This window comes from Sciurus carolinensis, chromosome 9 (genome assembly GCF_902686445.1).
Source record: "Sciurus carolinensis chromosome 9, mSciCar1.2, whole genome shotgun sequence".
NCBI classification, from domain to species: domain Eukaryota; kingdom Metazoa; phylum Chordata; class Mammalia; order Rodentia; family Sciuridae; genus Sciurus; species Sciurus carolinensis.
The window spans coordinates 45722169-45738452 of record NC_062221.1 but is presented as its reverse complement, the minus strand read 5'-3'; the positions used below and the strand labels follow the sequence as shown (position 1 = coordinate 45738452).

The 16284-nt window shown below is 33.6% G+C and overlaps 1 protein-coding gene across 5 annotated transcripts in view; it reads right to left on the bottom strand.

Annotated features, from left to right (window-relative positions):
- The window catches only part of Naaladl2 (N-acetylated alpha-linked acidic dipeptidase like 2), a 1279203-nt gene that overhangs the window by 678493 nt on the left and 584426 nt on the right, over positions 1 to 16284 (bottom strand). For all 5 annotated transcript variants that reach the window (XM_047564210.1, XM_047564211.1, XM_047564209.1 and 2 more), the window contains one exon: positions 1726 to 2218. In XM_047564210.1, the coding sequence (XP_047420166.1) occupies positions 1726 to 2210 (485 nt within the window). In that variant the 5' untranslated portion in view covers positions 2211 to 2218. The remainder of the gene's footprint in view (positions 1 to 1725; positions 2219 to 16284) is intronic.

The window sequence follows — 16284 nt, the reverse complement described above, 5'->3', positions numbered from 1 at the left end:
GTAATATAGAATGGGTGTCCATGACGAAGTTGAGGTAAACACAATTTTCAAATTTCTCTTGCTTTCTTTGCTTGTTTTTAAAATAACATTTCTGAACCACTGACATCTGTTTGTGAAAGACCCATTGCCCTTCTCCTGTACAGTCTTTATCCCAGGGAGTTGATCCCATTAGGATGAGTTACCAGGCTCTGAATCAGCCTCCTGTTTGGATCAGTCATGGGACAACTGCTAAGACACTGAGGAGAAAGAGGAAAGGATAAGCCATGGCTCTTCTTGGCCTTTCTCTTCAGTGGTGTCTCTGGCTGAGGTTATCTATCCTCTGTACTGGTATATGAACTAAGTTTTGGCTCTACCAGTTTTCCCAGACTTGTTTTAATAATGGCTTCATTTCTGGGCTGCCTCAGTATCCCCTGTGCTATTTTTCATTTGTCATCACTGATGAAATCATAACCATACTATAAATATCCTTTACTTGAAATATTCAAGAAGCTTTCTGTTGTGTTGGTTGGATCATGACTGATACAATGGGATATCTTTTGGCTCAATTGATATAAACAATTTCACACTGTGAAATACCATGGAAAGTATTATTATCTGCATATTGTTTTTACAGTGATGCTTACCCAACAGTGAATAGCAGACATAGAAGTATGTAGGAAACACATTCTCATCACATGTTATCTTCAGAGGTAGAGGATTAGAATTCATCAACATCAGTACAACTGATACTTCAGTACACGAATTAGACAATACATCTTCAGTGGATCTGCTCTCCTGAGAAGATCCCTAGAAATGCACACCTGCCAACATCTTGGCTGTAATAAATCAATGCAAACCAGAAAGAACATTCTGGGAAAGTAGTACCTCTCTACTCCACCTGTCTAAAAATGATATAGATGATTGATCCAGAACAGTCCTTTTTCTGAAAATATGGAAGATGTATGTAGAAGGTCATGTCCAGTCTTCCTCTGCCAGTTTCTCATTTCATTAAATATGTAAACTAGGAAACCCTTTACAACTTGGCGTGTATGCCAATAATATAACAGACATTTTTAAGTTATCCCCAAATTTTATGACATCAGTAAAGCTTTTCCCAGGAACTCAAATTTAAGGACTAAAAAAAATATTTTCTGATTTAAAATCAACACATTCTATCTAGTGTGGTCACCTTTAACAGAGAGAGAGAGAGAGATCTAAGATTTTTAGAACTGTCTGTGTGGAACATAGAATGTTTAAATCAAAAGTGCTCACTGGAAAATTCAGGAACACAGGAGAATGAACACTATCACTGCACACCTATAACTGAAGATAGTTACTTCAGTGCATAATGCAGGTTTCTTTTATTCTGATTCATTAAAAATTTCAATCACATGTCTAATGCACTAGTTTTTATTACATTTATATCTGACAATATTTGCTTCCCATCTTGGCCTAACTGGGCTTTCCAAAAGGGAGAAAATGCTTCGGCTAGAGTCTTTTAGTCCTCATGGTAGTTATGATTCTTATTATCAATTCATGAGACAGTATCATAAATTTGTATTGCAGTACCATAAATCTGAAAATGGGTCCCCCTCTGCAAAGTTTCTGTTCTGGGTGTGCTGGCAAGTTATGTTGCTTAGTTGGTAAAACTAACTTAAATCATGGCAAAATTGCCAGTTCAATATCCCCTGTGGGACATCTTTCCCAGGAATGCATCCCACCAACATCCATTTCTTCCACACCTACCTGAAAGACTTCTTAATATCTTCTGCTTGGATTGTCTTGAGAATCTCTTGGTATAACTGAGGATCGATTGTTCCTGAGGATGTGACATCTGAAGGGCATTTTGTATGTGCATAATAACCTATCAAAATTCCAAAAATAAATAATATGGTGGCTGTGCAAAGTATTTTTAAAAGGTGGCAGCGGTTGCTCTTTGGTGCAGATCTGGCATAATGGGCAACATAGTCAGATTCTTCTTGAAGTCTCTGGAACCTTCCTTTGGGTGAGGTTGCTGGTTGAATGGAATCAAGATTGAGGTCCGCAGTCTCTGAGTGCCCAAGGTTCTGATTCTCAGCATTATCTAGCTGAAACTGGTCAAAACCAGGTTCTTCCAGTTCCTTTTCCATGTCCCACTCTAAATCAAGGGCAGTGGCTTGAAGGTCATCGTTGTCCAAGTACTGTGAGTGTCCTGAAGCTCTTTGATCTGCATTGACCTTCTGATATGCCATCTTTTTATCTGTGAAAATAAAAAATATATATTTTCTTAAAATAAGCAATTTTTAAAACATTTATAAGGTGATGAAAAACAAACAAGAAACCCAATAAATCTTATTGGTATCCACAAAATTTTAGTGATCATAATAGAGGGAAAAGTTTCTCCCTATAGAAAGTCATATTTGAGATAACGGCTTAATAATGTTTTGCTGTTAATGTTCATATAGGAAAGGAAATTTTTAAAAATAAAAGCAGAATGTTCTTGGTGGAGAGGACATCATAAAATGTTTTTAAAATTACACACTTAGACACAATTAACCTTTGAAATTCAGCAGAATACAGAAGTCACAAATGTACAACTGCACTGGAGAATAATTATTACAATGAAGGCAAAATTAAACTTACTTTAAAACAACTTTAAAAAATTAAAGGGCAAAACCAATAAAATGGTGACTTGTATTAAGAGGGAAAAGTATAAAAGAAATTAGGATGATTACATTATCACAGTTGGTTTTAAAAACACAAATATCAGAAAAAATAGGCAGAATAACTAAGTAGTACATAAAATACTCTACATAAATAAAAGAAGCAGCTGGGCGTGGTGGCATACACCTGTAAGTTCAGCTATTCCAGAGACTGAGAAAGGAAGATTATGAGTTTGAGGCTGGCTTGGGCATTTAGCAAGTCCCTGTCTCAAAATAAAATTTAAAAAGGGTTAAGGATGTAGTTCAGTGGTAGAGCTCTTGCTTATCATGTGTGAAGCCCTGGGTTCAAATGCCAGGACCTGAAATCAAAGCAAAACAAACCAAAAACAACAACGAAAAGAAATAGAAGCAGCAAAATGTGATATATTACATAGTCACAAACTACTAAAAGAAGTGGACATTTTTAGGGCTATCTGGGAGCACTAAGATGTTGCAAGGAATTAGGGACATGAATTGTCCTGGCTCTGTGAACATTAAATAAAAATCCTGTGTGGCAACAATCCAAAGTGGGAAGCCTTTTGCCAGCCTAGGAGAGTTTGGTTTTCTAACTTCTTAGTACATGAGTGGCAGATGGAGGTTTTTCTCCCCTACACACTTTTGGATGACAGTTTGTCGCATCCTACAGAGTGGAATTAGGATAACTGGGCTAATTAACTGCAAGTGGTCTTAAGTCTGTATTCAGTAATCCACTGGTGTATTATCGTGGCAGATTAAAAACATTTACACTTAAATTTTTTGTGTATTAGATTTGTCACCCCAGCTGGACTCTATGGTCCCTCACTATATTTTATGATTTTTCTATGTATCCCACTGTGGTGGATAAAGGACAGAGCTCAAGTGAAAATTGATTATCTAATTGCCTTATGGCTAGTTACTGACAAGTGATCTCTAATGAAAAAGTTGCAAACAAGGACTTCATCAAAGGAAGTGGCATTATGCACAGAATTATGGCTATACATAGCTCCCATCCTGGCTTATGGAGGCCAACATAATTCAAATGTTCTGAATTTCTAAGTTCAAAAACTAGTTATTAAATTTTACAAAAGAAAATAATTGTACTTCTGATTAGAATTTTAGTATGCTACTCTATATTGTATTTCATTTTTTGGTGCCAAGGATTAAACCCAAAGGGGCTTAACCACCGAGCAACAACCCAGACTTTTTATTTTTTATTTGAGACAGGGTCTCACTAAGTTGCAGAGGCTGGTTATGAATTTGTGATTCTCCTGCCTCAGCTTCCTGAGCCACTGGGATTACTGGAGTGTCGCCACTGCACCTGGAAATGTGATACCCTATAATTAGGGATTCATTTTGACACAGACTTGACTCAAAGATGTGTATCAGGTATTGGGAGAGGCATTAGGACAAAAATAAATAGGTCCTTATTCCCCAAGTAGAGAACAATACAATCATAAACATATACAAAAAAGGAAGTCAAATAAAATATAAAAAGCTCCAGGGTAACTTAGGTGAGATTGATTCTAATAGAAAATATGAGAAAGGAGTCTTCAAGAAAGTGAACTTTGAGTGGCTTATGGCAGGAGAGGAATGTGAGAGGAAGGCATTGAGGCAGGCGAAAATTTACAAACAGAGGGAATGAGAATGACCCACTTGGAAAACACAGTGGTGTGCTATGACTGAGGATGAAGCACAGAGCCAGAGATAACGAGAGAAAGCTAGGAAAAGGAGATCCTGGGTAAGACTTAACTTTCATGTAACTTAGAACTTCCTCTGCGCAATAAGCATGATAACAATATCAAACTCATGGACCCCATAGGATCATCATTAGGATTAGTTGAGATAGTGCACACAAGGCACTCATTGAATCAAAATTTCTGTGCTAGTTTGTTTTCGGTGCTAGGAATTGGACCCAGGAGCACACTATCACTGAGCTACATCCCCAGCCTTGTTGAGACATATTCTTACTAAGTTGCCCAGGTTGGCCTTGAACTCATGATCCTCCTTCCTTATCCTCCCCAGTAGCTAGGCATAACTACCCTCACCAGTTAACATTTCTAGTTTTAGAGGAGAAAAAACTGTCAACGATCATTAGATGTAGTAAAGTAAATTAAATAATGCAGAAGAAAATCTGTAACTCTGGAAGACATTGTGGAGAAGGGGAAGAGGTTGCAAAATATTCATGTGGACACTTAAAATTGTTTAGCTTTTTTTCTTCTTATACATTTATTTTATATATAGAAATTAAAGTCCTATATACTGTTTTTATGCTAGTATTATTTGGTATAAATTAGAATAACATCAGATACGGATTCACATACTTCCTTTTTCCCTCCCTTACTCCACCCTGAATACTTGTTTTGATTTTTGTTTTTATTTGTCAATTTTTGCTGTTGCTTTGTTTGGTTTGGTTTATTTATTTATTTATTTTTTGGCACCAGGTATAGTACCAATGGCCTCCCCACTCACTAGGTAGTGCTCTACCACATCCCTAGCCCCTGACTCAGGAATGTGCAGTACTTGAATTCTGTTTTCTTTCATATCAGGACAAGCAGAGAAAGAGGGTGACACATGCCTACTCAGAGAGATTAAGGGATGGTTGATTAATAGAGGAATAAACCAACTTATACTTCATGTAAAGAAACTTTTAACAGAAAATGTTAGATATAGGAACAAATCTGAAGGTAGTAAAGGATTTCTAAAATCCATGATTCCAACTCTGTTATGTTGCAAAAGAGGAAACAGATTCAAAATTTAATAACTCTTATTAGGATAGGACTGAGAAAACTAATGTTTAGGTACCTACTTCCTAATGTGACTTCCAGTTTTATAAAAATATGACTACAAAGCTGGTGGTAAACTAATGTTAAATACTTCACAAACCAATTTATGTTAACAGGTATTATGAACTTCAATTTTCTATACTATGAAAATTTTTTGGCTTAAATATCAATAAATTTGCTACTATCTTGGCATGATATAATAGTTACATTTTAAATGTCAGCTATGCATTATTGATTAATTTACTCAGGTACTGTCTCAATATAGTCCTTCAGAAGTCTCTCTCCCTAGAAGCTTTTCTTAAAAGAAATAAAAATAAAAAATAAACTGAATTGTAGAGTGTGGTTTATACTCAAGGAAGATGTGATATATGCTATTTGCTAAGAAATGCGAGATTTCTAATTCTGACCTCCAACACAAACATTCAAAGTCAATTCTCTACAAATCATTTTAAAACCAGCTGTGAAGATGAGGCAGAGTTTTCATCTCCAGCTTGACAATAGGCATTCCATCACATGTACATCAGCAATTTAACGCTTTTCAAACATCGGACAGAGCCATCAATTAGAATGTAATGCAGATACAGATATTAACTCCTCACCATGATGGATATCTGCCTGACACCCTTACTACCACTTCTGGACTCATTACACATTAATAAATCTTCAATGTATTCTGTATTCCAGGAGAGCACTATCTGGGTCAAAGGTAGATGAAGTCAATTGATAGTACAAAATCTAAAGTATTTCAGAAAAATTGCCAAGGAAATAAGTATATGAAAATGTATGTAATAAAGAATTTCAATCTTATACTTGGCAAAAGCAATAAAATACATTGTATTATATGTTTTAAATATGTGTATGTGAAATTTCTAAATATATATGTAAGTATAAATGCATAAAGATGTTACATATATATAGATTTGTTATAATATATTTTACAACTTACTAGTCTGTTTCTTTAACATTTTCTTCCCTTATGAAAAACATTATAGACTTCCTGCAAAACTCTAGCACACATATATTTACCCTAATACTTTGGTTTTACATGTATTATACATATGTAATGAACCAATCACAAATGAAATGAGTACTAAACTATCAAATGAGTAAAATTTTGGTGATAATTTCAATTTGGTTGTTTGTTTTACAGTGCTGTGAATCAAATCTAGCAATATATTCAATTTTGAAACAACGTAAATTATCCCAAGGTTTCCACAAAGAATGTTGCTGTCTCTATAATATGTATGCTTTATGAGGCAAGTAAAGGATATATAATATTTCTTTGAACCAGCACTTTCAAACTCCTAAGCAAAATGAAAATGTTATAGATATATTTGATAGGTCTTAGATATAATCATATAATTATATCATTCAAACTTCATATTTTTCTATTACTGATGCAAACAATTCACTTGTTTTAAATTGTCATATTACTTAAAGCTTGTGAGTGATTAAAAACAATACATGTAGATTTTAGAATACACACACACACACACACACACTACATAACTCTCCAGAAAGACGCACTTTGGAGTAGATAAGGTCATAGAAACTTATGACATTTCTTCTAATGGAAACATCTATAACATCCTTACTTTCTATATTGTGACACTTGGTCTTTTTTAAAGAATTTAATTTTTTTTAAAGAATCCAATTTTCGTGAAAACTATAATATATTCTCCCAGCTTTCAACAGATCTATTCCCTTAGATAAGAACCCTTACCCCCAGGGCCACACTGAAGGCTAAATTGTTTTTACAATTCAATATATTAAAACATTTATCTTTTATATACAATTATCCCTCTAAAAGGAAAAATAAAGCAGATATAAGTTGAACCAAAAGGCATTGTTTTAGACCGTGTCAGGTTTAGATCAATAAAAATGAATTTGCATCCATACTACAGATGATTCATTTTTTAAAAAAACTGATGCTGCTTAATGTTATTTCTTTCACACATTCTGACTGAAACTATGTAAATTATATAGAAATTAGGGAAAATATAGAAATAAACTGAAATATTGATATGTAAAATAAGATTTAGTCTAACAGTATCTGGCAAATATTTTAGATAATAAATACATGGTAAAAAATTATATTTAAGAAGTTACAAATTACTAATGCTTCTTAGGGATATGCTTATAGCTCTAGGTCTTTCTTGTTATATAATTATAAGGAAATTTACTACATGAATGATCTGACTTCATAAATTTCCAAATAGTAGACTATATAGTGAAGCTACCTAGTTCAAATCCTACTCTGCTATGTAATTTGGGTCACCTATCTAATATTGTTATGCTTAAAATCCACATTTGTAAAATATAAATATCACAAGATCTATGAGTTATAATGAAAAATGAATGAGATTAATTTATTTAAAGTGCTCAAAACAGGATCTAACACATTGTAAGCTCTCTAATAAAAAAGGGTCACTCCAGAAATTCCAAAGAGTTGAAGACAGGAATATTTGAAGCATATGAAATGTGCTTAAAATACAGTCATAATTAAATAAATGAAAACATGACCTGAAATCTTAAGTTTTAATAACCAGCACCTGAAGATAATGAGGAATGAGTTGTATACCAAGTGCTTTTGAGTATGAGAAATATTCTTTTAATCATTATCTGTGGTTCAGATGGATAAGAGATGTTTTGTGAATATTTATATAAACTTGATTTGCAACCACCAAGTCTATATCCTGTTTTTACAGAATTGTTTCTTTTTACTATCTTTATAAAAAGAAAAACTCAAGATTTTCTAAAATGCCAAAGAATTCCTTTTCATAATTCCAAAATTTAGTGATATGTAGTTATGAACATGACTCTCTCTATATATATGTATGTGTATACATATATATGTATTATATATGTATATTTCTGTTATAGAGCACTATGTTTGTCAGAGATGGTTGATTTGATCCACTGGCTATAATGTTCCTGATAATATTTTAACTTAAAGAGTATAAAAGACTATGCAGATCTTATTAGAATTCAGAAAATATCTCAAGTCTTTCCTGCTTGTAAAAGTTATTCTACAGGTAAAATAAATAAATGACTCTAGCAGATTAACTTTAAAACATAAGGCAGTCAGACTCTCAATTTCCTATGACAGTCCTATGATTGAATCTTTATGTACAATGAGAAAAATATTCATACAGTGTTTTCTGAAGCTTTGAATGTCAAATCATTTGCTGGTGTGAGTGGATTGATTTGAGGCAAAGACATTTCTTAGAAATGTCAGTGCCTCATCAAAAGGCATTCATTATGCAACTTCATGTAGTATTACTTTAGATACTGTATCAGTGAACAATATTAGTACCCAGAGGAATTTTAAAATCTAAATTTAAGAATATTCCATATAGGTTAAAACCATTTGAGATAAAATTTTCCATATGAACCTGGTTTGTACAAATAAGTTTTCATGTTTATGGAATGCATTTTTATTGTTGAAAGCTTTAATGGTCTCAACTTAAAAGCAGGGGAAAAGATAAAACTATAAAAACAGTAATTCAGAGGACTCTGTTTCTGGCTTGATTTTTTAGTATAATGATTTTTTTTTCCATCTGTGATTTTGTTAAATGGCCTTGGTGATTGCTATAGTGTCTGTAAATGCATTAACAATTCCTTACTTAATTGCAATGAAAGAAATAATAATTATTTGTTGCTCTTGCTTCACTAACTGAATAAACAGTATGTATAAAGTAAGTGGAAATTATCATCTGTGCTTTATATTTAGGAAAATAAACCTCAGCTAAAGCCCACTTTAAAATAGATAATGATATACTGAATTTTAGGCAAAGTGGAGAGCAGAAAAATTAGAGTATAAGACAAAAACTTAACTGTCTAACCTTGATCTCTAAAGGACATGTATAAATGCTTATAGGATGCCAAATTAATGAGCTATAAATTGCAAAATGCAGTCAGAACGATTTGAAAGAAAATTATTTGATGAAATCCAGCCGGTTTGTGCAAATTTGTTTCAGATCACTTGCATATGTATGACCACCTGCCAGTTCCCTGAGTAGTCCAGCTTTTCTTCTGGGACCCGTGTGCAAAAGCAATTTGTGTTGTACACTCTACTGGATGGTTAGTTGGGTCCACTGACCTGTATTTATAGTAAGGTTTTTTAATAGCCAAATGACATGGTTCAATTTAGGATTTGGTAAAGAAAAGAATTAATTTAAATGAACCAAAGCAATACAAAGTACAGCCTATGGGTATCCTGAACTGGTAGCTTGAACATATAGCACTATTTAGAATATTTGTCCTGTCAGCTTATCTCACTAACATCACAAAACTCTTCTGACTTAGGGATGTGTAAATAGATCTTGTTCCTGCCATGGACTCCTTTCTGGTCCATTTTGGTGTTTAATTCTAGCTCCACCTAGATTCTAGAGGGTCTTTCTTTGCCAGTTATCATTTCCGTTTATAGTATAAATCTCCAGAAATATTTACTTATTCACAGAATTTATATCCTTTGCATCTTCAAAGTATTTGAAGTGGCTCACATTAGAAATGCATATAAGTGAGATAAAAATAGTCACGAAAGTACAAAATAAAGAAGAGTGGAGGAGAAAAAAATCTAATATTCTGGCTACAGAAAGCCACTGTAATTGAATTTCACTGTATTTGCAAGCTTCATTGCAGTCAGGGGCAAAGAAGGTTGTAATGGGTCCTGTTCAAGTTCCATCAGTCTTCTGCTGATCTCACTTGTTAATGCATAAGACTGTTAGTTTAAACTGAAAGATTTGTTTCTTATTCTGTTTTTTTCTAAGTTTTCTCTTTTTGGAGTTGCAGATTTCTACATTGGAGACATTTTTCTCTTCTAGTCAGAGAAATCTATAAGTCTCATTTTATCTTTTATACTTAGATTTTGGTAAACAGAAGTAGTATCCCCATTTTATATTCAAAATAATAGGTTAATAGATTACTTCTTGAACCCTTAAAACGGGGACTTACTGTAAGAGTAGAGTTTTTCATGCACTGTCCTATTTAGTCAAATAATCTCATATATTAAAGTACTGTTATTCTTCTCATTTATATACACGAGGTTATCTGAGTTTCAGTGGTTCAGTCTGTTTTCACTGTCAGCAAGTAAAGAGCTACCCAACCTGTCAAACCTCAAAATCCACTTTTAAACATTACAGCTTTCATGGTCCCTAAGAGTTCCTAGAGTTCACATAATATTAACAGACACAGAGATCTTGTTGGCTCACTCATTCCTGGTATGCCACCAATGTGACCACAAGCACCAGGAATCTCCATGGCCATTCATTCTTAATGGTCCTGCCTTGACCTTTAGATCTCTGAGGGCTACTGACTCCAGGACCTAAAAGTTCTTTGTTATTTGTTCAGTACTGCACCTGCCAGACATCTATGCTTCCTGACACTGGAGTTTTGAATAAGGGAAAATCGCTTCCAAGCACAGTGCTCCAAGGAAAAGACCACAACCTCTACTTTATGGAGACTTCTTAGGAATACTTTCAAAATTTATCTCTTCGTCTGCTATTGAGGGGACAAAGAGCAAAAGAACACTGCTTAGAACTTGACAGCTACAGTTCACATTCAACCTGCTACTGACCTGTTTTTTCAGCCATTCAAACCCTTTGGTCCACCCTGTCCCTCTCCCTAGTATGTGAAGTTTGCACTGGCCTAAGAGGGCTTTGAGGGTGTTGAGAGTTAACACATCAATACAATCACCACTTGGCTCTTTGAGAGCAGTCTGCCAGGAGGAGCCTCTTAGCTCGATAGATACACTGCAATTTTTTATCCTTTCAGCCAGCATGAATGATCTTAAATTGCTGCTTTTTGACTATGGCTTTTAGATTTCCAGGAACAGACAGATGAAGCTTTTATCTACATGCGGCCACTAAGTACTCTATTTTCACATTTTTCAAAGGTACTTTATTGGTTTACCTTTTAAATATCTTTACCTTTTGCAAAGTATCAACAGGTTTCTACAACCTGAAAGTGCTTTATTCTAAAATTCGTTTTGCTATGTTTCCTAGAATCATAACACAGAAGACTATTTGAGACAAAGATTGGAAATACAGTGCACTTAGAATCTGCGCTTTTTACTTTCTGAACTTGTTTTATTCATACAATGTTCCTTTAGGATGTTAACAGGAAAAATCATTAATAAACTGTGATGCTGTGAGTAACTGGTTAGAAAGAAAAAGAAACACAGTTGTATAGTATGTTCATGTTCATTTAAAATTCTGTTACATAGTAATAGACTGAATCATATGAAATTTCCCAAAGTTATACTGGGGAAATTTATTTTTTAATTAAAGACCCAATAAAAAGATCCAAATGTAAATTTTTAATATTCAGCTTTTAAACTCTTATACCACAAACTGAAGAAAATCAAAATTGGAATCACAAGTTCAAAGTCAGCATCAGCAAGTGAGACACTAAGCAATTCAGTGAGACCCTGTCTCAAAATATAAAATAGGGCTGGAGATGTGCCCTAGTGGTTAAGTGCCCCTGAGTTCAATCCCTGGTACCAAAAAATATGTATATATATATATATATATATATATATATATATACACATAAAAATATGTATATATATATACACATAAAAATATGTGTATATATATACACATAAAAATGTGTATATATATACACATAAAAATGTGTATATATATATATACATATATATATATATATAAAATAAAAAGGAAAAAGAAAAAAAAATGGGAATTTAACCAAAATACTACAAAAGGAATTACTTCTAGGTTAAGTGCATGTTATGCTCCTTAAAAGACAAATACAATTTACAGTGAGGCTAGAAATTATTAATTGTTTTGTCTTACTGAGTATTAGAAGAACATTAATGGCAAGAAAACCAGGAATGCAAAACTTAGTCATTACGAAGAAAATATAAAACAATTTTCAATTGACAATTGATGACAGAATCAAGACTCAATTGCTTTTCATGAATTATCTAAGCAACAAAAGAAGAGACAAATTGCCTGAGATTTTGCTAATTATTTTTTTTCTAACATGTCATATTCATCAGTATGCATATATCTGAAGCTAAACAAAGATTTATTTTTACAATATTTTCTTCTAGACCTCCCACTAATATAAATAATGGAATTTTATCTGAGAAAAGGTGACTAGAATATTACTTTAAATGTATGAAATTCAAGTTCTTCCTGTAAGTGGTGTTTCTTTATGTATGATAACACTAATGACAGATAAGCTTTTTAATAAAAAGTAGGAGTAAAGAAGAAACAAAATGAGAAATACTGTTACAATATATTATATCTGCATGACAGTTCAACACTGAGAAATTTTTATTACACATTTACATATATGCATATTAATAATGTGATCTGAATTAAAGCAACTAAAGAGTTTACTAAAAAACTGAACTGAGCACTGCATATGTCATTTATATTTTATTTATGATCAGGAATATTATAAAAAATGAAAGACCTCCAATGGCACATAAAAGTAATGCTGATATGAAATTAAATGTCAGGCAAAAGGCATGAAAATGCCTTCACAAAGACATTAAATGTAAAACATTTAATGGGACTCCTATACAATTGACACCATTGAAAGATGGTTTATTATAATAATGCAAGAAAAATTTTTTTAAATTCACCTAGTCCTTCAATCTTAAAATGTCAAATATTATTACTTTATCAACATGAGTTTTAGCTACTTTTCACATTTCTTTTCTTGGTTCCCATAATGCATCCTCTTATTTATATATTTTTGCCTCCCATTAGCCTGTCCCATTATTTCATTTTTACCTTTTCATTCATACTTGTTTCATTTATTTCACTATTGATGCCTCAGGAATCTATTTAGAAATGATATAATAACTGTCTATAAAAAAGTCCATTTTATTCTTTTGCATATACTAAGAATGAAATATTGTAAAACAATAATGAACATGTGGATATTTTATTTGAAATGACTATTACATCAAAGAATATGTTTTTCTCTACCATTTCAGATATACCAAGTCTTGGGTCCTCAGAATAATAGGAAAACTTGACCTGTCCTTAACCTGCTGCTTTGGAGCCGTGGTCTCTGTCACTCTGTATGAAAACCAGAGACCCTTCCTCCTAACACCTCTATATGGACTCCTTCAGCTGCTGGAACTGCTGAGACATTTCATTCCAATTATCTCCCGTAACTATCACATGTGTATTACTCCCAAACAAAACACTGATCTCAACCACATCCATAAAATAGCTCTAGTACCATATCTCTAAGAATTCCTTCTCTGTAAAAGTAAAACTACCTTGTTGGAGAGCCCAGGGAGGGAGGCTTTGGTACCACTAGGAGGAGTTTAGCCAGGCATCCAAATTAAACTGTCACACACATGAGGGAAGCTCTTTTGGCTCCAGACCAGCCACCAGCTGGTCATTGTCACTGTGTCACAAGCAGTAGATGCCATGTAGATTAAAAGAATGGGACAGCTGAGACCTGTATATGATCTTGATCGAATGTTGAGGTATTTATAAGATGATCATTGGTCAAAGACACAAAATTTGGGAACAATTTATTACTCAGCAATAAATAACTAGAATATATTAGCTATTTTGTCAAAATACAAACTGGATCATATCACCTGACTGCTTAAAATTCTACACCATGGAGGTCAGGAAGTAGCTCTGTGGTAGGGTGCTTATCTAGCATGTGTGAGGCCCTGGCTTCCATTCCCAGCACTGAAAAATAACTTCTGCTAAACACCTTATCCTACATGAACAGGAAACTGGGAAGATGCCTTTATAAAGCATATACGACTTTTATGCCAGGCCTAAACTTCAGTGCTGCCTCTTCCCTCAACTCGCCGTTTTCACGCTATTTCCAGGTATATAAAGCACTTGCTCTTCCCCAGCCTGATTTTCCCTCAATTTCAGTCTGAACTGTAGGTAATTTGTTTAGTTACCTTTTATCTTTACAGTGTAGCATAGTATATGGAACCTGGCAACTGCACAGTAAATAATGGACTCCAAAGAGTCAAGGTATCCTAAAAAAGGAATAGAATTTAATGTCCCCTGATTGTCATTTTGCTAGTCATGTGTTGCATAGCCACAATTTTAGCTTGTTCTGTCTTCCAAAGAGGATAGTAATACTTAATCTGTGTACTTTTAAGAACTTATTGATTAATAAAGGTAAATATTATCATTGAAGGATTTGGTAAACTGTAATCCTATATTAACTGCTATTGTTTTAAAATCATAAATTATTAGGAATAAAAACAGCTATATTTGAATCCTGGGTCCATAATTACTATCCATGAACCCCAGGGAGAATAACTTTGCTTCAGAGATGAAACTAGATTTAGGGATGGGCAGTACTGAGTATTGAATCTGGGCCTTTGCATGTGCTCACTGAATTCTCTATCACTGAGTTGTACCCTCAGCCCTGAATATTTTGTCTGGTGAAAAATCAATAAGATAATTTCACAAATGTTTGTTTTAAGTACTACTTATCAGTATTATATAAAGATTATGAAATATGAATAAAGATTGACTAATAATAGTAATAATAATAAAATGATAATAATGTATACACACACCCAGACACCCCAATACCTTAACATAGCAAATGTAAGGATGAGAATCCAAAGTAAATTTCCACTGTGAATGTTTGAATTCTTTTAATCCCTGAACAAGACATCAAAGCATGGAATGGGGGAATGAGTCAGGCTTTCCTGCATTGGGGCAGATATGAAGGTATTGTCAGAGGAATGGGGGACATGGGAGCAGATAGAAGGAAGTAGCTTTTGGAAAGGTGGCTCATGGAAAACCCATCCTAGAATTTACCAACTTCAAGTCATTTGGACACATTATAACATTTCTATTTGCACATCTTTCAGAACTGGTGTTTGTTATGTGGGCAGCATGGAGTTAAAAACAAAATCAGGTTCTGTGTCATGAAAGGGAAAACATGGAATCTATGGAAGATCAACCCAACTCCCCTCTTGTGCATAATACATTTTGAAAGGAATCTATCCAGAAAAATCCATTTAGCTCTGCCCAGAACAATCAAGACTGACTGTGTAGAGATTGAAGTGCCTCAGTCCATCTGTGATGATATTTATTGCTTTTTGGCACCTTCTACATATTTACCAAGCCTATGTAAAAGAAAGCTATGCTTCTTATTTCTAGGAAAAAACAGATGGTGATCCAGCAGGTAATAATTTAATTAAATGGCTCCTAAAGCTTGAACAAATTGTTCCAAAGAAAAGAAAATATTTTTATTTTTTCTTTAAAAATAGGAAGGGGAGACAAAAAAACTAAATCAAGTTTGACTTTTGTTAATGCAGTAAATACAGGGTTTACTAAATCTCCTCTTCTTAAATAAAGTGTTTCAAGCTTTCCTCCCAAACTGGAGTCAAAATTGTCATAAGTAATGCTGAGACTGTTCCTCAATTTCATCAATCATTTCTAAGAAAATTCACACTAAAACAAAACATATTTTGATAAAATTTGAATTCAGATATTCTAGGAATACAACTAAATGTATGATAATCAAGTTAGGCTACATAACACACTTTATGGACAAAACAGGATAGAAATAATGAACTACATATCTAAAATAATAAAAAACAGTGTTCCATTCCTGTTAAGGCCAGGAGGTACTTTAAAATCCTCTGTAATATATGCATGTAAGGTGTCATTAGTAGAAAACAACAGGAATTTTGCAGCATAACCTGTTAAAAATTGTGCACTTGGGTTTAAGATAGTAGGGTATGAATTCCAGTACTGACACTTACTGACTTTGTAACTTTAGGCCAGGAAATTAATCTTTCTAATATTCTGTTTCTTATTCTGTACAACCCCCCGCCACACACACACACAGTGATTTTAGTTATAGGGTCACCCTGAGGC